General features: G+C 39.7%; 1 protein-coding gene across 1 annotated transcript in view; it reads right to left on the reverse strand.

The window, feature by feature from the left end:
• Positions 1-24,325, reverse strand: part of LOC103185189 (partitioning defective 3 homolog) — a 524,401-nt gene that overhangs the window by 186,046 nt on the left and 314,030 nt on the right. Inside the window, exons 13-14 of the mRNA XM_042331877.1 lie at positions 9,277-9,465; positions 7,920-8,090 (exon numbers count right to left, since the gene is read on the reverse strand). Of these exons, the coding sequence (XP_042187811.1) occupies positions 7,920-8,090; positions 9,277-9,465 (360 nt within the window). The remainder of the gene's footprint in view (positions 1-7,919; positions 8,091-9,276; positions 9,466-24,325) is intronic.

A 24,325-nucleotide genomic window follows, 5' to 3' on the forward strand; every position in this document is an offset into this window, starting at 1 on the left:
ATTCTAGATCTTTTTGAAGAAATCAATGCTATCGAGTTTCTCCAAATTAAACTTTAAATTTTTTTAATTTCAGCCACTACGATCCTAATCTCTGGAACTCCCTGCTTCAATCCCTCTGCCTCAACCCCTTTTTATATTTGAATCCCTCCTTAAAGACCTAGATCTTTAACCAAGCCCATCGTCACCTCCCTTCCTCCCTGTCCTGATTTACCATCCCGCCAATGTGCAATGCTCCAAGACTCTATCCTGCATGAGGGACACTAAATAAATGCAAACTGTTCTTGTTTATCTAGATTCAGCGAAATAATCCAACTGAACCAAAAACCCTTGTATAAATCAGGTTTGAGGTGAGCAGATAGTGTTCAGGCCTGGTTGCTGAGACTACAACAACAACTTGCATTTATATAGCGCCCTTCACGCCCTTCTGTGATTTGAATTTATATCCCGAGGAGCTGCTCTCAATAGGATATAATTCATGCCTCCAGTGCAAATCATCCACCCACCACTTAATAGTGATTTAGGGACGTTTTAATGTTATTAAAAATTCAATTGCACAACCTGCTCTTTATTAGCATTAAAAACTAACCAGCTTTCTTTGGGGTATCGATGTGCCTGGTAAGTGCAGGAACACAGCATAATGTTTAAGAGTCTCTAAAGTAAACTACTAAGAATTTCCACAGTTTCTATTTATCATATAATAACATTTATACTTATATAGAGCTTTCACTACAGGAGGATGTCCCAAAACACTTAACAATTCTGGCTGAGCACCAGAACTGAGTGGGGGGGAGGGGTACAGAGGGGAAAGATAAGTAGAAGCTGCAGCATACAACTACATTTTGAAGCAAGCCATAATAAAAGGGGACAAGTTGGAGGGACTTGGGAATGGAGTTCCAGAGCCTGAGCCCAAGTGGCTAAATTCTTAGATAGAGCACGGGAGGTGAAGTAGGCCAGTGTCGATGCGCGAAGGAAATGGCTGGGTTAGTAAAGGTGAAGGAAGTTCCAATAATAATCCTTGCATTTGATATAGCGCCTTATCACGTCATCAAGACGTCTCAAAGCTCTTCACAGAATATACTGTGAAGTGAATTGACTGTATATTTTGTGGGCGAAACGCGGCAGCCAATTGGGCACAGCAGCGTCCCACAAACAATAGTGGATTGAAGTTATTATTTATTATTTATTTTATTTTTTGAAGGAATTATTACCCCTGGAAACCAATCCACCAATTGAATAACAACCGGGTTCCTACTTGCTGCTAGGTAAACAGAGGCATGTGGAGTAAAGTAAGGAAACTTGCTCAACATTTCACCCTGCTGGGAATCGAACCCAGGTCTAACCACTCGTGGAGTCCTGTAGCTCAGTGTAGCTTATAATCATAGGGTGTAGCGAAACCAATGAAGAGGTTTAAATTTGTCTGGTATGGGGCACTCTCTCCCCCTAGAGTCATGACCTGCGCACCTGCTCGGTTAGGCATATGTATTCGCCTACAAATTCACAGTCACTATACTTCACAGTAAAATCCTATGAAGTGCTTTGAAACATCTTGACAAGGCAATAAGTCGCTATTATTATTATTATATCAAATGCAAGGATTATTGTTATCATCATCATTATAACTTTCCTTGTAAGTAATGTTTGGGGAATAGAGAACGTGGCTGGGGTGGGAGAGGGGAGGGGGTGCAGGGGGAAAGAAAAGATGAGAAAAACATAAATCTCATTTTAAATCACACATTGTGTGATGGCACCCTCCTTCCAACATTACAAGTCAGCAAGTCAGGCACAAGAAAATAACTGTACCACACCTTGTCAACAGTACCATGGTTCACTCTCCATGTGAACAAATAACACCTTAAGTGACTTGAACTTCATTAAACATTCTGACTGTGCAGTAAGACAATCAGTATTGCATCTTGCAGCATTGTACATTTGACAATCCTTCCATGTTCAATTGCACGCAGTTCTTATGTGACCTTTTTACCAGGAAAAGTGACTATTTTTTCAATGTAACAAGTACAGAATTTGGTATTATGCCTGTGTGGAAGCAGGCAAACAGAGTGAGACTGGGCAACCGAGATAAACCCCCCAAAATTTAACAAACCTGTTTAAGTGGAAGGTTTCCAGTGCCTGATGAAAAAAAATATCTTCACATTGATAAAGGTCCAATAAATCCCATTGAATTTACTGAGGTCACAAGCCCAGGGGAATGGCTCTCCCATGGCCCAAGTTAAAAAGAATTGCCAGTTTGATGAGATTTGCATTTGGTCAAAAAAACGAGTGAGCTGAACCCAGCCCAGTCAGTGATGGCTGGAGTAAAACAACTGGTCTCATTGACCAACTTAACTTAAATTAAGTAAAACTTAAGCCAGGATAACCCCCTCTTTCCCGACTCCTATTCGCTACGTGCATGATCCTTTCACTCTTAAACCTCTCTACCAAACCTTGCTACCTAGTACAAAAATGCACTTAAAAATGCTGCCTCACCAGTGAGGTATTGGAGAGGCAGCCATGACCCAACCCCAACTCCCCAGCTACAACAGGAGAGAGAGGAAATATGGTAATCGACAATCCTTAACTATTACTGAAATAATTACAGCTTCACACATTCTGTGATGCGCTTACACTGTTGTCTTCTTCCACAAAATAATCTGATTAAGTGCAGTGTAATAATATTCTACGTTACTTTCAAGGCTACAATGGCAATCCCCAACACATCATAAACAAGATCTAAACTTAGTGCATTGAAAACAGGAGCATATCTTATAAAATAATAATCCTTGCACTTAAAATAGCGGAACTGTGAAGAGTAGCGATTGCATTTTGTAGGCAAAAAAGCAGTTGATTTGTACACAGCAATGTTGAATAAATAGCAATGAAGTAAATAACAAATTTTATCTGGGGGATTGTTGGCTAGGACACCATGAGAAACCCCCTTCTCTTTCTGAAAGGTAATCCTTGCATTTGATATAGCGCTTTTTTTGATGCCATGGGATCTTTAATATCCACCTGAACCTTGGTTTAACACCTTATCCAAATGATGGCAATGGAATGTCAGCAAAGTGGGGCTTGAACGTACAACCTTCTGACTCAGAGATCAGTGTTACCAACTGAAACAGGCTTAGACAATACCAAAAATTCCAAGAATTTTTTTTGATTTAATTGCTGATACGTCTTTTAATATGCTTTTTTTAAAAAAATTACAATCACTACATTTTATGATAAATCTTTTGAAGCACTTGGAGACTGAAGGCATTGTATCAAATGCAAGGATTATTATTATTATTAATGAATGGAGCATATGTTTGGATCAAAATGGGAAGAGAAACACATTCAGAAGTTGACAAGAAATGGTCAAACTGAAGGTGAAATTATACAGAGTGAAAAAATTACTGTGAAAATTAAAAGTTCAGGAAAACAACATCTCCTGAAATGACAGAACCATAATAAGATCAAATATTGTTCATAGCAGCCTAGGATTTTTCATTAGCAACAATTGTGCGGTTTCACATAAAAGTGTGAAGAGAAACCCATTTACACGTTCAGACACAGAAAGTTGAATGACATGCCAGTTGCCCAGAACAGTCACTGAAGTTCCATTTTAACATTTGCAAATGGAATTGTTTGAAGTTCAATGAATCATTCACTTTGACACTGTCGTTCGAAAATCCAAATTCTTGATTTTGAGCCAAATATCTTCCTTCTTATTTTAGATTTTTTTTGATCAAAAATTAAAAAAGAACCCATCTGCAATTTTCTCAAAAAAATATTAAATTGTATTCCAATACTAATTAAATTGTTTCTGTAATAAAATATCTTAAGTAGTTGTTCTATATTGGAGTTAGTGTCTCGGCTTTCAAACAGAACAGGCCAAGAGCAAACTGAACTGAGCCTTCATGACAAAGGCTTTGAAGTCAACACACTGGATTAATTCTGGCTGACATTTGGAAGTTGGCTGAATGCCATGAAGACTCAAGGGGGTAAGAAAATTCTCACCACGTTCCAACCATACGAGACAGATGTCTGGGAGGTCACGTGTCTGCAAAAAAATATTTTTTTATATATATGTTGCTAACCAGCGTGCATCTTAATCGAAAAGAGGAGTTAATGAACTCCCAAACTGTGAACTGACCTCATGTATCTCCACTGCGATTTACTGCGGATAAGGGTCAATACAATTAGAATTAGAGGTACCAAGAACCACAGGAATAAAATAAACGTTGCAACAGCAGAATTAAACCATGCAAGGTTTAAAACTGTAACCCAGAAATTGTATTATTAGATTTAATCACAATTAAGACGTGGCCACTTTTTTTTAAACCCCAAACCTTGTTTCGACAATTAACTTAAGCATTCCCCTGGTGTAAGCTATTCTGATTTAAGCAGAATTTTAAATATTATACGAAAAAAACAGCTTCAGTGAAACACCCACATTATTTTTTTCTCCTTCGCCCATTGGGATTCAATAAAAATTTGCATTCATCAATCAATGAAGACGAGAACTGAGTTAATCTTTCAAAAAAAGCTTTTTTTTAAAAAAGACAGTAAATATTCAATGTAAATAGGATGCAATGAAAAACATTTCTTTTTTTAATGCTTCAATTAAGGGCTCTTAACGGCATTTCCCTTGGAAATGAATAAAGTATATTCATTTCCGCAAACTCAAACTACCATAGCTAGATTGTGTGGGGACCATTCAGCTCTTTGTCGCTTTATCTTTTGTCTGCAAAATTTAGAGACAATTTGCTTTCCAGCTTTGTTTTGCGATAGGAAAAAAATCTTGGGAGTTACTAAATCCAAAACACACTGTTAATTAATGTCGCTTACGATGAAAAAAAATCACAGACAATACTTTTTCTGGGGAAATATAATAGTCAGTCATCAAACATATTGAATTTAAAGGTCACATCATGTCAATCATTATAACTCCAAATGAACGCTCTTTATAGAGAAAAATGCAGCTGCCTCCCTTGCGTCTCCATCAATACTCATAAAACATAACTTACTAGCCAGACCGATTGATAAATCCCTCACACAAAAATCAATGAACAATGATCCTGCCGACCATCTTTGATAAAGCTAACAGAATCAACTAATTTCCTTTAATCTGGCAAGCTTCATTTGAGCTGCCCTCCTGTCAGTGCTCTGCTAGTTGTAGCTGACATATCCATATAAATACCTAATGCAGGGGGCTGAACTTAATCTTCACTGGCACAAGATGCTCAGCCAGAAGTATAAAACTCAAATTAACAACAACTTGCATTTATACATCGCCATTCACGCAGGATAGCGTCTTGGAACGCTGCAGAGCAGCGGAGTTGGCAGAGGTAATTGTAGGCACAGCCAAAGAGGTAAATCTTAAAGTGGGATTGAAAGATAAAAGAGGCAGAAGGATTGAAATTAAAAGGACAGTAGGGTTGGTAAGCGCTCTGGGACGCTACCCTGAGTGAGGGGAGCTATATAAATGCAAGTTGGTGGTGGTGGTGGTTTTTCACTATTATTTGGCACTGCCATGTTAAGACTGTGGCAATGCTTTGGCACACAGAACAGAGTTGTTAACTACAGGGTCTGCTGTTCCCACCCAAAAAAAACAGGAAATTGAGGAGCTGCTGCTGACAACAAGAAACAACACAAAAATGAAATGCACATTGGATCAACTTTTTTATAAATGTAACCATAAGGCTTTACAAATATGATGGCATTGACAAACCATTGCAAGCCAGTGCATCACTGAGGTACGCTATTTTATTTCCCCATGTCAGTGACTCGTGAAATGGATGCGATGGGTCTAAGGTGGCACAGCTGGATAAAACACCAGTCTCAATGGAAGCCAATGAATGTCAGTCCTCACAACCAATTAATAGGTCACAGCGGAGGTTTTGCAGCTACCATTACAAGTAAGGAGTCCACAGCACAGGGCTGCCACCAATTGACACAACACTGTGTAGATTTAGTTCAAAGAGGCAACAGTTTAATTGCAGTGCTGCAGCAGCACAAGCACATAGGAGTCTGTAGTTCAAAGGATAGTTTAGCAACATGCAGTAACTCAAAAAAACATCTTTACCCTAAAGTGTGCGTACACAGTGGTAAGCCTATTTATACAAGCAATCAAAAGTGTAGTGTGAATTGGAGCCAAGCTTTGGAGAGTGAGGGCAAACAGTCTGACCATTGATTTACACCACCGGAGCGTAAATGCAGGTAATGTGAATCGATTTTCCTCCCCTCACCAGAAAATGGTGCCTTAAATATTTTTGGTCAGTCAAGCACCTATTGCGGATTTTTTTTATTTTTATTGTTATCAATGCACCACCGTGTGACCATCTCTTTAATATTAAAAAGAAAACTTGGAAAACTGGAGCTTCTTGCCCGATGCTTCATTAACACATGGTGCATAACACTTTCCTAAAGCCTGGCCAGGAAGGCAAGTGACTTCCCTGCAGTAAGTGGGGCTTCACTGTAGGACGAGACACACAACAAATAGTGGAATCTGCTTCAGCCGGATGTATTGGGGCAGGGAGTTTTGTCCAATTTACCCAGCGTCCGGAGTTAACCAGCATAGAATCATAGAATTATATAGCACAGAAGGAGGCCATTCGGCCTATCGTGTCTGTGCCAGCACTTTGAAGGGAGCTATCCAATTCAATCCCACTCCCCCCGCCCCCCCACTCTCCCCATAGCCCTGCAAACTTGTTCTCCCCAAATAATTATGTACTTCTCTCTTAAAAGTAGTTATCAAATCACCTTCCACCACCCTTTCAGGCATCTACCATCCAGCTAAAGCGTTTCGCCCACAAGTGTGCGGTCAATTGACTTTACAGTATATTCTGTGAAGCGTTTTGAGACGTCTAGAGGACGTGAAAAATGCTATATTAATTGCAAGGATTATTATTATATCAAGCAGGTTTCACTGTAATGGGGAACATATTTCAAACACAATGTTCCTCCAACTGAAAGCAACGCACTCCATGCTTTTAAAATGAGAGGTTATTCTATTCAAGCGTCAATCTGAAATTTTCCAGGTATGGAATGAAATGCGCACTCTTCCCCAAAGGGATGTATCCCGTTTGTCTAATTCTGGAAAATATTAGATGCAGGTTGACAAGAGCGCAGTAGTAACACCATGAAGAGCAGTGCTGCTTGTAGTTTCTTGTTCTCTTTCATGACCTCAACATTAGAAGCAGCTCTGGACACAATGTCTAGACTGCCTCTAACCAACCATTGCTTCTAAGGCATAAAACATGGGAACAGGGCTGATGGTGAAATAAGTGGATTATTACCTGCATTAGAACACTAAGGTCTGGATTTGAATATACTTCCCGTTAAAGTAGAAAACAAATTCTGAAACATGGTGTTTAAAAGAAAAATCGAAGTTTAAACATGTCAGACAATCTGTCCACAGTGTTTGTGGCTTGAGGCGGTATCTGAAATTCAATGGGTTTATTGTCTACTCTAGTTAGGTTCTTTATTCCTGCTGACTCCTTAACTGGTTCTTGAAGCACCTTATTTAAAAAAGGCAGAAATTAAGAATTGTTCCAATTCCTAGGAGACTGAATTTCTGCTTGACCTACCCTTGAGAATATCTTAGTATCTGCAATAAATATAAAACTGGGTTAAATGGTTGTGTCTTTGAAATTGGATTTTGTAATAATGCAGAGTGAATTCTGTGCTTCTCGATCAATGTTTGCTCAGTGTTTCACTCTTTGTATTTCACTCTTCATATTAAACTCTAGATATTACTTTTAACAGTCACAACATCGTCAATTTATACAATATAAATAGTAACAGTCACAACATTGCTCATGGGTTCCAAAAGGAAAAAGCTTCTTAGGAGGTAAATAGCTGCCTATACTGGGTTCTGTTTCATATTGTGAGTGTGCACTTCATTCATCTCACTCTCTATTGGGTCCAGTGCTAATCATTACCTCATTGCGTTTTGCAATCCTCCTGGCAACAATCAGCTGTATCATCCCCCTTTTATTTCCCTCTGTGGACATGGACCTCCGGAGCGTCTCCATGGCATCCTGGTTCGTCTTCCCCAGCAATGATTCACTGTTCACTGCTATAAGCTGGTCGTTCATATTTAGCCTACCGTCCTGAAATGGAGACAGGATAATACCTTTTTGTCAAACTAACGCTTAAATCACCGCCCGCTTTGTTCAGCATGAGATAATAAAACTCATACAGAACATTTATACATACCCAATGTTTACCTTGAGATAAACCTTTTTTNGCTTCTAAATTCTAGACTGAATATCCCTAAGAAAATTTTGTAAATAGACCCACGAATGAAATCACCAAGATAAATGGCAAGTTCTATACAACATATCTCTGCTGCCTGTGTGTATTTTAAATCATATTTGCCTAGGCTAGCTTTCAAGTGTATACAGAGAATTAGATGATGTATAGAAAGGGTCTGATAATGATCTGGGGTCACTGCCAGACAAAATAAAAGCTGAAATGTTATATTTATAGTGTTATTAGTGGTATCACATTCTTGGTTCTGCAAGGAGTTATTTAACCTTCCTGATGAAGGCTACCGAATTTGACAAAAACTCAAATAATCCTTGCAGATTTATCTTCTTTTCTTCCTCGTCGGCCAGTTACCATCACACATTATTCTGCAACCACAATGATAGCAATAGTCGAGAGGTCACCAGAAATACTTAGGTGATCAGCTCACAGCAGGCATGATCCAAGTAAGAATATGTCCTGAAACTAAATTGCTGTTTTTATTAGGGGGAGGTAACAAGAAATGATCACCAGAAGATGGGATAATTACTGAGAAGCTACATCTAAACCACAAACCCCTTCCCCCCGCCCCCCCCCCCCCCCACCCCCCCAAAAAAAGCACGAAGCCCCAAGCTGTGAGCTGACAAGTTTCAGTAAGAGACGACTGAGACTTGCAACAATGACCTTTTGAATAGGGGGTCAACTCCCCACAGAGTGTGGGTGCATGTATGCACACATACGTGTGTGTGTGATCTTCTCCTTTTTAAATAATATGCAGGGTAAATGCATTCCAAGGAGTTTTCAACAACCATTTGTTCTCCATCTACAGCATTTTTCCAATTGATATGGTGCATTTCTTAATTCGGGCCATTTCCCCCCAAATGAACAAAGAATATAATTCAATATTATATTTAACATATAATTTAATATATTACATCATATATTATATTACACCATCCAATGATTGTCTTGACTTACAGAGCTTCTAATAGACAAATGTATTTTTGTGCTTAATGCCAGTAACACTTAGTAGGTTCTAAGTGCACTCACCTTGGATGCTGCTCCTCCATTGATGATGGACTTCACAAATATGCCGAGATCAGCATGGTTCTCCTTTGACCTATTACCTTTGACGCTGACACCAAGGCCTGCAGATCCAGTGTCATTCAGGGGAATTTCAAACGTGAGGAACTCCCTGGTACCATCTGGCGTCAGAACCAAGTCGTCATCCTCTGCTTTCTAATAGAGAAGTTGTTAAAATGTTATTAATTCATAAAGAAGAGTATAGGTCATCACTGTTTATCTGTTTTGCATCAAGCTACACTGGTGGCATTTGAAATACGTCTTCAGAATTGTGTCATTCCTATATTTGAGAACTTTGAAAGGCTGCATAAGATAAGAATAGCTGCTGGCAACTCATCATGGACTGCACTTGCGATGCCTCAGTGGGATGTGGTTGTGGAACCATATAGTTCAGGAAGGTTTCAAACTTAATCTGTGTTAAATCAACAGGTGTTAAATCAACTCCCAGCTGGGGTGGTATTGGGAACTCTAATTGTTCTCAACTTCCCTCAGCTTGGGGTGAGGGATATATCTAGATACCAAAATATTGCATCTAGATATAATACAGTAAAACATGCATAAGTCTGATCTATCTAAATCATATAATTGCTTAAGTCGTACAACTGCACAAGTCCAGTTAGATTTCCTTTAACGTATGGAAGTTTTACATAACTCATATTTTGCATAAGTCATATTAAATGCATCTATGTATTAAACCTAACTGATATGACCTATGTGAGGTTTACTGTTTAGCAAATTAGAAACCCAAACCTTATAACCTAACGACCAATCAGTATCTTGTGAAGTCTACATTGCCTCCTTTGAAATTAGCTTTATATGTAAAAAAAAGTCACAACTAGAATGCTTAAGCAAATTTAAAAATGTTAGGCAAAAAGAAGTAGCAGAAAATGCAGCTGTTGATGCTATTTCACATTCCAGCGTTTATAAATCTGGTAAGCGCAATGCATGGTGAAGAGTTCTTAAAAAAAAGTCCTATTTGCGTATTGGTTCATTGTCCTCTGATGTTTGGAATGCAAGTTGTCCAATACAAAATAGCACTTGTACAGCGGTTTTCACGTCGGAAGGACGTCCCAAGGTATACAGGTTTAATAATGAACCAAGTGTAAAAACACAGCTCATCAAAAAAATTGGGAATCCCAGTGTGTTGAGGAAAGAGTCACAGGTTACAGCTGCCAGGAAAGCTCGATTAACTGGAAAGGAGCTTCATTAGTGTTCTGTGCACAGGTCTGCAAATTCAGCCCCTGCTAAAATGTACTTATTTTCTCAAAGGCCTTTACTCATTAACCCAGTTTTGACATGAACTATCAAAATGTCAGTTCCCACGTCAGGAAACTAATGTATTCTATCTTTTGAACAAATAGGTATCACATAGTCTAGGGTAACACTCCAATGCAGCACTACACCTAGTGCTGCATTGGAGTGTTACTCTCGACTATTGTCGGAGGTCCCATCTGCCTGTTAGAGATCTCAAGGCAACTATTTGAAACGAGAAGTATGACAACCCACAGATGTGAAAGTTGTTGCACCAAATACAAGGGTTATTATGTCATGCATCATATCCATTGACATGTCACTTATCTACTGATTCAAGATGTGCACTAATCTTCAAAGCTTCCTTCGGAATCTGGGCACACCAGATATATATATAGAAACAGGAGTAGCCCATTCAGCCCCTCGAGCCTGTTCCACCATTCTATTAGATCATGACTAACCTGTACTTCAACTCCAAAAAAAAATGATGTTCCCCCACTCATCTTCCTTCATTGGGTGGAGGATTAACACAAGATATGATATAAATAAAGAATAAAATCCTTATTGAAAGCACTTTCATTTTCAGGCTAAAGGTACGACGAGATAGGACTTGGTATAAAAAAGATAGGACTTGGTATAAAAAGGTATAAAAAAGACAAGATGCAACTGGAGACCCCTTACATTAACCTTAAAGGAGCACCACACTGAATCTGCTCTAAAGCAATCAATTCCTAAAGTAGAGTTCCTGCAGGTTAGCGTCTAGGCTGAGTCACATTAGATTTAGCTGTTTCACTCCTCACTGACCATTTAACATACTGCCAGAATTATATCGGAGACTTGCTTCAAGGAGTTCAATCTCGTGCAGTCTGATGGGTAAGAGATGCAACATTGTCAAAGCAAGCCCCGAGGAACCCCAGCCCAATACATTTTTATTTAGCATGGATTATTATACTGGTGCAACAGGAGAAGCCAATAGCTCATTGCAATGTTTAATTATGGATGTACATAACTTTGGTCAGTTACGCTATCCCCAGTTCTGGCTGAACAGTTAATTTCAATTAACTAGTGTTCCCTTTTATGCCACTCATTCTTCTGCAGCAAATTCCTGCTTTAGTGGAGGTGGGAAGGGAAAAATAAAATAGCAATTTTTACATTTGTTATAGACTCTGTCACGTCAGGAGGGTATCGTCAGGTGTTTCACAAGATATACTGCAAATAAGTACGTGCTTTGTTGGGAATCATGGCAGCCAATTTGCACACAGCAATGTCCTACAAACAGCCTAAAATTCAGTGACTGAATTTTATTTGGGGGATTGTTGACCAAAACAACAGGAGAAACTTCCTTCTGTTTTTGAATAGTGCCACGGCATCCTTAACATCCATCTGAACAGGTAGAAGGGGCCTCGGTTTAATGTCTCATCCAAAGGGGGGGACTCCCAATAATGCAGCACACTCCCAGCACTGCATTGGAATGTCAGCCTAGACAATGCGAGCTCCAAGTCCTGATGGATTGGATCAACACATAAGGATTTATTATTGAATGGACAATCTGGTTGCAGAGTCGTTGCTTCAGATACTTGTGACCTGTGAGCTCTTCCAGCCACCAGCAACTTTCTCTCTGGCTGTCTTTGGAAACTTCTGCCAATTTCATAGGATTAATTGTGTGATTCAAAAGAAAGCAATACCATGTCAGATACAGCAAAAGCCTTTCTCTGCAGTTGACAGATTTTGAATCCAAGACTTGGAATAAATCCAATAGCCAAACAGATCAGGTCAGCACTTGAAACTTGTTCAAACAAAATAAATCCCCCCCCCCCCCAAGGCTGAAAATAGACATAGGATTGTAAGAGAAAATTTTCTCTCTCTCCCGGGAGAAGTTTGAATGCAATTGGAATGGGAATAAAAGAAATACATGGTCATTGGGGATGGGGAGGAGGAGAGTCTTAAATAGTGCAAGGGAAGAGGGAGTTACTTAACTCCAGCTGGAAAAGCCTTAAAGTGAGAAACATCCTGTGCCATTTCCCGCCCTGGGAAACAAAGCGCTTTTGTGATTCATAAGTTCAAAACAATTCAATTTGCTAAGTGTTGTTGGTTGATGCCATCTTATGTGTATGCTTCTCTCCAGCTATGTCTATATACTATACACAGAGACAATCACAAGGAGGGTAACACTGTATGAGCCAGGGGTTCACTGGTGGAACAAATCCTATAATTCACCTCCACGGAATGCTCACAATAACAAATTTGACTTTAATGGCACTTTTGAGGATCTGATGGCAATTCATAGAATCATAGAATTATAGTCACAACGTTAATAGATAGTCAGCCAGCTTAGTTGGTAGCCTCTTGAGTCAGAAGATTGTGGGTTATCATTCCACATCAAAACTTAGGACTCTTAAATCCGCGGCTGACACTTCAATGCAGTGTTGCAGGAACATTGCATTGTCAGAGATACCACCTTTGGAGTGAGACATTAAACTAAGGCTCTGTTCAGGGGCCTGAGCAGGTGCTCATTGAGCATCCCATGGCTCTATTCGAAAAGAAAGGTTTCTCCTGGTATCCTGGCCAACAATTTCCCAGCCGCTTCATGGCTGTTTTTATGGGCCACAGGTTTGTGTAAATTCCCTGCTGTGTTCACCTAAACTACACAGTCTGTATACTTTACAGTAAAATCCTGTTAAACACTTTGATAACATGATATGACAAAAGGATTATTATTATTTATAATTATAGCATCACTTCAGAATGAAAGAATCTGCGCCAATGTCATGCTCCCACACAGATACCATTCTGCCAGACAATACTATCTGAGCCAGGCTTTCCCTGGCTGGAAATGTTCATTTCAATTTTTCCCCTCTTATAATGGAGCATTGTACTTTCAGACTGTTCCATCCACCAATCCAGCCAACTACTGAGAAACCTCACTCAGAGTGCAGTCAAACTCTAACACAGCAGTCACAGCTGGAATTTTCAAGCCAAGACTCCAATACTCCACAAAACAGTAAATCGGCTCATTTCCTCAACTGCAAATCAAGCCAGGAATGACTCTTGAATTGCTGCATCATTAACTGCAGGAAGACCCCCCAGGTGGATCAAAGTTCTGGGACTTGTAAACACATTTTGTTTCTTGTTTAGTGAACATAGTTCAAATGTATTTCAACAACAACAACAAATTGCATTTATATAGCACCTTTCAAGTCAGGAGGATGTCCCAAGGTTTCGAGATCCCCCCACTTTTGAACAATGATTAGAACTAACAAATCATAGAATTTGATATAGCACTTTCACATCATAGGCTATCTCAACAACAACAAATTGTATAGAATTCTAGAGAGTGAGAACAGATAGGCGCTTCACAGGTTCTACTAACGTGTAAAGTGTAGTGACTGTTATTTATAGGTGAACACAGATAAAATTCACATTTAGGTATTAATCACAACAGTCTAATCTGTGTTACATCATTACTACCAATTCAATCCGACATCAATTTAGTTCAGTTGGTAGCATTCTTGAGAGTAAGTATGGGAGAGTGATTGGCGAGGGTTCTCTCAGTTGAGACAAACCAAGGGCCTGTTCTAGTGGATGCTAAATATCTGGTGATGCTATTTCAAAGTTATTTTGCCTGTATGCAAATTTTAAAAAACACATTAGATCTAGCCACCCATCCTATTGTGGGCAGAATGAATTGCTGCATTTGTCTATAAAACAGCAATAAAACTCCACTCCACTTCAAAATAACTCATTACGTGATAAGCTGCTATTAACAAACACAGGTACAGGTATTAATTAATCAATATTTATTAATTGACATTTTTCTGCAGTGCCCTGAACAAGAAAGGATTGAATATCCATTGCCAACTGCAAAACTTAAAAACTACATCGAGAAATTCTACATGATTATTGGAATCGTCAATTTAAACATGAAGCGGTTTCACGGGACTCTACACAATTACGAATAGTGAATCCCAGAACACCAAATCTCTAAACAGGTTTAATGCTAAACTTTGCTTAAAAAAATCTGTATTGCTATAAGAGTACACTAAAGTCCAAAATATCCTACAGAAGCACAAAGCCGATCTTTGAGATGTGTCTTGAGTTTACTTAGATATCCAAGGCAACTGTAATTCTTTATTTCTGTTACAAAAGAATGTAATCTGGGTAAAATTGGATAATGCTTACTTCATTGTTACTTAACTACCAAGTACAACTTCTCTAATAATATTTGGACATTTCACGTAAATCTTCTAAATTGGGATTGCATTTAGTAACACTATATTTTATTTACTAGCACTCAGGTTAGCATGAGATGGGGAGTTGTGCAACAATGTAGCATGTGCAAAGTCATGCAATAATTATGGAATTATTCTAAGCATACTTGTATTATGCATACAATGTTTAATTCAAGACAACATCTTCACACAATTGGCCCATGAACAATAAAGTGTTCGTGCATTGGACTCCAAACCTACATCAATTGGCATTTACACTCAGGCTCCCCTCCTCCCAGGGGCACTCCTCAAGTGTGTGTCTTTCACTCAACCAAGAAGTGGGCATTGATGGGATGGATCCATTAAAATATCCGCAAGCTGCGTTATCTCACTGGGGATAGCTCGGGTGCAGTGAACTGATTTTGGAAAGGGGATAAGAAGAAAAAATGAAGGGTGAAGGGATTACTTCTCTCTCTCTCTCCCCCTCCCTCCCACCCCCCACCCCCAACACCCCACACCAAGCATTAATATGCATCAACCTCTTCAAAAGCTTATATTATTTAATGAAAGTGGAGATTAGAACTGCTGTAGATCATTTCTGCAAAAGGCAAAGACACAATTCACAAAAGCTTCAGTTATCTCTAAAAGAGCCATTTGATTAAAAACTCATATTAATTTGTATTAAACCTGGCTAAAGTGTTTCAGCCTGCTCACCTGGATAATTCAAATCCTTTTTGCTATGACATTTGACTAAATACTCATTTTCTCCAATGAAGTCTGAGCAGCTTTTCTCGCAACCTTTCTCTGATTTTGTACATTTTTATTATCTAGAGAAGTGTGCTAACATCGGAACAGAACTAGACCATTCAGCCTGTTGTCATTTTTTACATCATGGCACATCTCATAATCCCATTTCCCCACGTTTTCTCTATACCCCTTAATACCTTCACTTAATACCTTCACAATAATAATAATTTAGTCTCTCAATCCACGACTGCTTGTGGGACACTGCTGTGCGCAAATGGCTGCAGTGTTTAGGTCACAAAATACACAGTATTTTGCATTTTACAATATATTCTGTGAAATGTTTTGAGCCCTCTCAAAGACCTGATAAGGTGGTATATCAAATACAAGGATTATTATATTATTATTATTATTCACTTTCCAAGTATATCCATCTATAAAGAATATGATATAAATCTTTGCATTTGATATAGCATCTTATCACGTGGTCAAAATGTCTCAAAGCGCTTTATGGCATTTAATCATAAGTAATAATCTTTGTATTTGATATAGTGCCTTTCACATCAGGAGGATGTCTCAAAGCGCTTTGCAGGGTTTAAAATGCAGTGACCACGTATTTGCAGGTGAATGCCAGCAATGTCCCAAACAATGGTGAAGTGAGTGACAATTATTATCCGGGGATATCGGCCAGGACCCCAGGAGGAATACCCTTCTCTTTTCGAATAGTGCCTTAGGATCAACTGAAAAGGCAAATGATACTTCAGTTTAAAGTTCTCATTCAAAGGACAGTACACTGAATAATTTCCACATCCACAGCCTTCGAGTGCGTTCCACATTCTCTCCAGCTTTCGTGTGAAGCATTCTTTTCTCACATGCAACCATCTTTAAAACTTGTTTTGCATCCTTTCGCCACAGAATTAACAGCAGTGAAGCAATGCAGAATAACAAACAATCTCTGGGAAATCCAACAATTCCCAGAGATTCAAAGGTTTTAAATCCTAACAAAAGAGTCTAAGAACCAAATCTTGAATCAGAATGGACCTGTAACAAATCTGTACAAGGCTTTGTGAGACCAGCAAACTAAAGCCCTTCAGACAATGCCAATATTGCTTCTTTTTTCACCCTGACTACTTTTGTATGTAAATAAGTTAATGGTTTAATTAAAGTATCATTGAAAGTACTGCATAACTGATGTTCTCAAACACCAGATTCAATTTAGGGTATAATGAAGATTATATGAGAAAGTAAGATCAAATGGTGAGATCCATACAAACTCATATAATGTGGACAAGATCATTTTGATTATGCGTTTTACTGTTCAGTGCGTATGAAGATTTGGGATTTAGAAAGATTAATTGGCCGCACAAATAAAACAAAACTCCAAAGGTCCATCAAAGCTGTGTTCAGAATGCATGGACTCATTTGCCATAACAATTTCAATGTAATTCCAATAAGTAAGAACAAATTAACTTAATCACTTTTGCTTACAGGAGGACAATATTTGCAAGGCAGAATACAAATTAGCATGTCTACGCAACTACAATTTGGACTCAGTAATGATATTTTTCTAAACAATTAAAGCAACGGTATACATCTGTAATTAGTGTGACGTGTTCAATTGTGGATAGTAACTAGTAATCTAGAATGGTTATTGTGCAAGAAAATCTCATCTTTAAGCTATAATACAATTTTGACAATTTCCTTGATTTAAAATAAAAGATTTTTTTGGTTTTGACGTGCCTTACTCTGCCCACCTGATTTTCCGCAACTCTCTCTTCATTCTACGGTTGTTCTTTTCCTGTCCCTTGTGCCTGTCTCTCTGGCTCACATACACACAAAATACTGCTGCTGCTCTAGGTCTCTGCTCACTTTCATATTTTACATGTCTTGCGTGTTTCTTCTTTCAAAAGTAAAGACTTTTTTAAAAAAAATTCAATTGAACCCGCGCACGCAAATGATATGCCCACCAGGAAACATACTACACATAGGATCAAAGGAAGATTTCACTCGGGGAGCTGTGGTTTCAAACAAAACACACCAAAGTGAAAGCACCATACCAACAATACCCCGATGAGAAGCAGAAAGCTGAAATGATCAAATTCACAAGTAGGAGAAGCACTAAAACATAGAATGTAGAAAGCCCCTCTGACATAACAAGAACAGCAACAAATTACACTCGTATAACGTCCTTCACATCGGAAAGATGTCCCAGGTTGCTGGATAGTCTGAGATTTTTGGACCCGAGCTGGGAGTTGGGGTCAGGAGGGGTGGAAGGCAAAGGGGGAAACATACTGGATACAGGATCAAAGGAAGATTTCACTCAGGGAATTGTGGTTTCAAACACAATCCCAAGTTGCTGTGAAATGAAACAGAAACACACCAAAGTGAAAGCATACCAATATGAAGCCTTGGGCTCACTGGAAGGCTCAGCAAGTTTAGTTAGTGAGTAGCTGAGCGATGCAGGCTGAGAAGACCAAAGTTGGATCCCTGTTTTTGCTGAGCTGATTGATTTCAAGCAGTATATGCATAGAAGGTACAACAATTGGCTTCGGCACCCCAGGGATTAGTGAGTGGTAAATCAATCAGAGTTTCTACTCCTAATCACTACTCTCTGTCCCTGGTGGAACATGAGTATTGGATGTTGGGCAGTTACACCCTCTGCAGTTCAATATTTTGGTCTACACTTACAGTCAAGGCTCACACATGAATAACGACCACTTGCACAAGGTCCTGGAAGTCAGTTGACTCCTGTGGAGTTTTATAGTATAGCGTAAGAAAAAAGACAAATGAGAAGACGGGGAAAAAACTGATAGAAAACATTAGTGACCAAATAAAGCATCAAAGCAATGTACAACACAGTAAGAGGCCATTTGGCCCAATATTTTCTGTTGGTGTTTGCTCTTCCAGAAGCCATCCATCCTAATCCCAATTCCCTGCTCTTTCTCCATATCCTCTAATACGCTTCCTCTGCATGTGCTTGTCTGTTCATTCCATTTCCCCGACAACCATCTGGGAAAGGTTTTTCCCAATCTCTCCCATTACTCCATTAGCCACCAGCCCTCGTCTGTTTGATACAAATTAATGGATGAATTTCCTACATGAATCTGCATATCAGAATTCATGTTGTAAAAATTTATGGCCAACTAATATTTCTATCTTTCCAGAACAGTTTATAAATGAACTTTGTGAAACAAATTGCAGAGTTATTAAGTGCAATTTTATGAGGAACATTTTGAGGTAAGGTACTGGTAGGTTATATTGCTACTTAATCTACATTTTGGTTCCACTCTGAAACTAGAAAGCTTTCCAAAGAGGTTCACTCTCATTTGTGCTCTAAACTAAAGCACATTTTTCCTATTCCTGAATATAAAATACCATTAGGCAGCCTTGCTGCAGCAAACTTGTCAAACAATTGTAGTGAACTTGGAGAAGAAGGGGTTAATATTGTGCGGGCTACAATGGGACAATGTTCCGGCCGTCTTAACAGAGAATGTTCCAAATAAACTTGAATGAACTGTTGGACGCTGACAAAGGCAGCATTTACAGATGTGGCCTGAGTTATGTTCCTCTCAACGTTTTTTACAGGGGAAATTACATCAACAAACCATTGGTTGCTATTGTGGTTATATTTAGTGTTCAAATAGGACCTGAAAGAAAACGGGAAAACTATTTCCACTTTCAACTTGAAAGAACTGCCTCAGCATTTGATTTCCAGATTGCTTCTCCTCTGGTTTAAAACGTGGGCAGTTCAGAGTATTTCCACATGCTGTTCAATAGACAGTAACAGTAAATGGCTGAATGGGATTTTTCCAATGGCTGGAATATGTTCATTCCAAAAAGGATCAACAACACATTTCAATGGTGTGGGTCAATGGCTATGTCCCAACTTCACATTTTTATTGCCAGAATTACTATTATAAGAGACTTCAGTTCACAATATAAATTATCTTTTCATGCGATGGTTGCATTCCACTTTCGGATAAATTGCACTGTGATCATAGTAATAATAATAATAATCCTTGCATTTGATATAGCGCTTTTCACGTCTGGAGGACGTCCCAAAGCGCTTCACAGAACACACTGTGAAGTGAATTGACTGTATATTTGTGGGCGAACGCAGCAGCCAATTGCGCACAGCAATGTCCCACAAACAGTCGTAGATTGAAAATGACCAATTTATTATTGTTTTTGGTTTTGGAGGGATTATTATTAGGCTCTGTGTGGAGTAAGGAAACTTGCCCAAGGTTTCGCCCTGCCTGGAATTGAACTCAGGTCTCTCGCTTGCAAAGCAAGTGCTCTAACCACTGAGCTACAGGACTCTACTCATGTACTTCTCTCAACGTATTTACGTAGATTAGAAGGTTCAGGAACAATATTTCTCTAAAAGTCACTTTCCAAAACCAGGCAAGAAACTTCACTTGTCCTTTACTCTCGTGGTACATGTCAACTGAAGGGAGATTATGTTACAACTTCACAGCAATCCAAGCTAACCTATTTCCTATTTGTATTCCAGCTCTGCACTCTCTATTCCAAAACATCTGATCATTCACCCTTTGAGAACCACAGCAACATTTCTGCAACATAATAAATCAAGCACTAACAGTGCTGAATAGCACCAAAAGGAAAAAAGTGTTCAGCAGTGGTTTAGGAAGCAATTTGATAGTTATTGCAGGAAATAGAGTGTAAATATGCTCATTATGTTTATCTTTCAGCAGTTATGGACCAAGCATGGTTTTAGGGTAACCTTCAGCAAAACCGAAAGGGCACAAGTATAACGGTTCTCAACAGTGCAGTGATTTGTCCTAGCGCTATGTGGCTGCATTGAGGGCTAGTTGCTGGTTTGACTGTCTGACTTGGCTGAGGTCCCGATCACAGAGCTCTGCTGTGGTAGAATGGAGAACAGACATCTGCTCCAAAAAAAATGAGGTTGAGGGGGTAGGAGGAGCAGGTAAAAGAGGAGAGGATCAATCTTGGGTCAATCTCTCCAAAGTGATCTTAACGCAGCAACAATGAAATTTGGAGCCCACGTCACCAGTTCAAACCAGGTTAATGGAAAGTAATCCAAATAATAATCCTTGCATTTGATACAGCACCTTTTACATAGAATCATTGAATCACAGAATTATACAGCATAGAATGAGGCCATTTGGCCCATCGTGTCTGTGCCAGCTCTTTGAAGAGTTATCCAATTCAATCCCATTTGCCACTGACCCACCCGCCAGTGGAAATAGTTCCTCTTTGTTCACCCTATCGAATCCCCTCATAATTTTGAAACATTCTATTAAGTCTCCTCTTAATCTTCGCTGCTCCAAGGGGAATAATCCTAGTTTCTCTAACCTTTACCAATAACTGTAGTCTCTCATTCCTGGTACCATCCTGGTAAATCTCCTTTGCACCCTCCACAATGCCTTGACATCCTTCCTAAAGTGTGGTACACAGAACTGAACACAGTACTCCAGCTGAGTCCTAACCAGTGTTCATCATAATTTCCTGACTTTTGTATTCTATGTCCCTATTTATAAAGCCTACTAACCTGTATGCTTTTTTTACAGCTTTATCTACCTGTCCTGCCACCTTCAAAGATTTACTGATATGAACTTCCAGGTTTCTCTCTTCCTTCACCCCTTTAAGATTCTACCATCTAGCTTATAATTGCCTCTCCTTATTCTTCCTCCCAATGTGCATCACTTCACTTTTCTCCACATTAAACGTCATCTGCCACACGTCTGCCCAACACCAAAACAAAATTACATTTGATTAGTCCCCTTCACGTTGGGAGGACATCCCAAGATGCTGGTTAGTCAGAGTTTTGGTCTGTCTATGTCCATTTGCAGCCTGCTACTATCCTCCTCACTATTTACTACTTTTCCCAGTTTAGAATCATCTGCAAACTTGGAAATTGTACTCCGTATACCCAAGTCCAGGTCATTTATATAGATCAAAAAGAGCAGTGGTCCCAATACCGACCCTTGGGGGACACCACTGCACACTTCCCTCCAGTCAGAAGAACAACCGTTCACCGCCACTCTTCGCTTTCTGTCTCCCAGCCAGTTCTGTATCCATGCTGCCACTGTCCCTTTAATACCACAAGCTTCTATTTTTCTTACAAGTTTCTTATGTGGCACTTTATCAAACGCCTTTTGAAAATCCATATAAACTACATCAACTGCAATACCTTCATCCACCCTCTCCGTTACTTCATCAAAAGACTATCAGGTTTGTTAGACATGATGTGCATTAATAAACCTGTATTGACTGTCCTTTATTAACCCATATTTTTCTAAGTGAAAATGTCTTTTATCCCGGATTATAGTCTCTAGAAGTTTCCCCACTACTGACATTAGGCTGGTTGGCCTGTAGTTCCCGGGTTTATCCTTCTGCCTCTTTTTGTACAGGGGAGTAACATTTGCAACCCTCCAGTCCTCTGGCACCACCCCGGTGTTCAAGGAGGAGTGAAAGATCGTGGCCAGAGCCTCCGTTATTTCCACCCTTACATCCCTCAGTAACCTTGGATGCGTCCCGTCAGGACCAGGTGACTTATCTATCTTGAGCACCGCCCTTCTCTCGGTTTATTCTTATCTTAGCCAATTTCTCTACCCTCTCCTCCAATAATGTGGCATTAGCTGCATTCTCTTCTTTTATGAAGACAGATACAAAGTACTCATTCAGTACGTCAGCCATGCCCTCTGCCTCCACAAGAAGATTTCCTCTTTGGTCCCTAATCATCAAAGTGTTCCACATGACTTACTGTAAAGTGTAGTGACTGTGTATTTTGTAGGCAGCCAATTTGATTATAGCAATGTCTCACAAGCAGCAATGAAGGGAATGACCAAATTTAACTGGGAGATTTTACCTAGAAAACCCTTCTTTTTCCAATTTTACCAGGGGATCTTCCCAAACCACTTGAACAGGCAGTTGGGATCTCCGTTTAATGTCTCATCCAAAGGACAGCCCCTCCAACATGCAGCACTTCCCCAACACTGCATTGGAATGTCAGCCTAAACTGTTGGTTCAATGTCCCTAGTTGAGGCTTGAACCCATAACTTTCTGACTCAGAAGCGAGAGTCCTACTAACCTAGCCAGGCCTATGATGTGGGAAAGAAAATTTATTATACCTGAAATTAAATAGAAGGATGAAGAAGTTCTGATAATAAGTGCAGAGTAGGGATTGTTGTCCAACAACAAAATTATATTTGTTTGTAAATTACGAATTACATTTATTTTACATTACAAATTTCAAGTCAGGAGACGTCCCAAAGGGAGGGGACGAGGCAGAAGGACTGTGGCATGGAGGTCCAGAGGGTGGGAGCAGAGACTGAAGGCCCACCCCCCAATGGTGGGGCGAGCGAGGCGGGGGCTGAGAAGCAGGCCACAGTGCTCTGATTGGAGAGAGCAGACAGGTTGGTAGGAGGTTAGGAGGTCACAGAGGTAGGGAGGAGCAAGGGCGTGGAAGGCTTTGAAGATGAGGACCATGATCTTGAACTGTATCCTCTGAGTGATGGGGAGACAGTGGAGCTGGGCGAGAATGGGGGTGATAGGGTCACAGAGCCTGGTGTGGAAGAGGACGTGGGCTGCAGAGTTCTGGATGATCTGCAGCCCGTGGAGGGAGGAGCTGGGAGGCCGACAAGCAGGAGTTGGTAACTAGATTAATTATCAAATGTATTGTCTTCAACAACTTCTAAGCTATGGAATTGGTCAACTGGTATAGGGTGGTGAGCACAGTGCAAATACCATATTTTTTTCATTTAGCTGGCAAATACTATCAATAAGAAAATGTTCACAACACTTAGTTTCAAGAAACTCTTTGCTGATGCTCGCTGTAAAGCGGATGCCCTGTTTATTCTGTTGGTAGAAATGATACATAGCTTCTAATAGCATAGTTATTCAGTGCTGGAAGTCAGGTATTTATTGTTATTAAAGTGCCAGTCGCGCACCTGTCCAAAAAACTTTCAGGACCATTCCCGAGAGGAGTCCAAATCGATTTGCACCGTCTGTTCTTCTACTGATTGGAGCGGAGTGAATCAATGTTCTGCTAAAACTACTTCAAGGTGGTTTCAGCACCGAGCTCTGGTATTTTCTGACTGTGCTGCAGAACCTCAATTTAGACTTTGCTTTTTGTGCCAAACACTAATAATAATACTTGCATTTGATATAGCGCCTTATCACATCTTTAAGATGTCAAAAGCACTTCACAGAATATACTGTAAAGTGAGTTGACTGTATATTTTGGGGGCAAAACTACTGTACAAGTTACTGCAATCTGCAACTGAAGCCAGTTGTCAGCTTGGCTCAATTGGTTATTCACTTTGTGGCTGTTTGTACGACATTGTTGCATGTAAATTAGTTACTTCTCAGTGGTAGTTGCCAGAGTGGTGTAACCTGTGAAACACTTTTGAGTCATCTTCCCGACTAGAAAGATACTACTTAGATTAAAAAATGGTTCAGTTCAGAAACATGCCATTCAGGCCATCCAGTCTGGCTGGTGTTACATCCACACGAGTGTCTATCCTCCATACAATCCCTAGTCCCATGACTTGTCTTTTTCCCCGTATCCTTCAATTGTTTCTCTCTTAACCATGTATCCAGTCGTTCCTTGGATGTACACATATTTGTTGTCCCAGCAACTGACTGATAGAGAGTCTCTCACTCCTACTAATCTCCGTTCTGGACCTCCAAGTTATTAATTAATAATAATAATCCTTGCATTTGATATAGCGCCTTATCACATCTTCTAGACATCTCAAAGCGCTTCACAGAATGTACTGTAAAGTGAATTGACTATATATTTTGTGGGTGAAACGCGGCAGCCAATT

The sequence above is a fragment of the Callorhinchus milii genome, unplaced genomic scaffold (genome assembly GCF_018977255.1).
Source record: "Callorhinchus milii isolate IMCB2004 unplaced genomic scaffold, IMCB_Cmil_1.0 Scaffold2, whole genome shotgun sequence".
NCBI classification, from domain to species: domain Eukaryota; kingdom Metazoa; phylum Chordata; class Chondrichthyes; order Chimaeriformes; family Callorhinchidae; genus Callorhinchus; species Callorhinchus milii.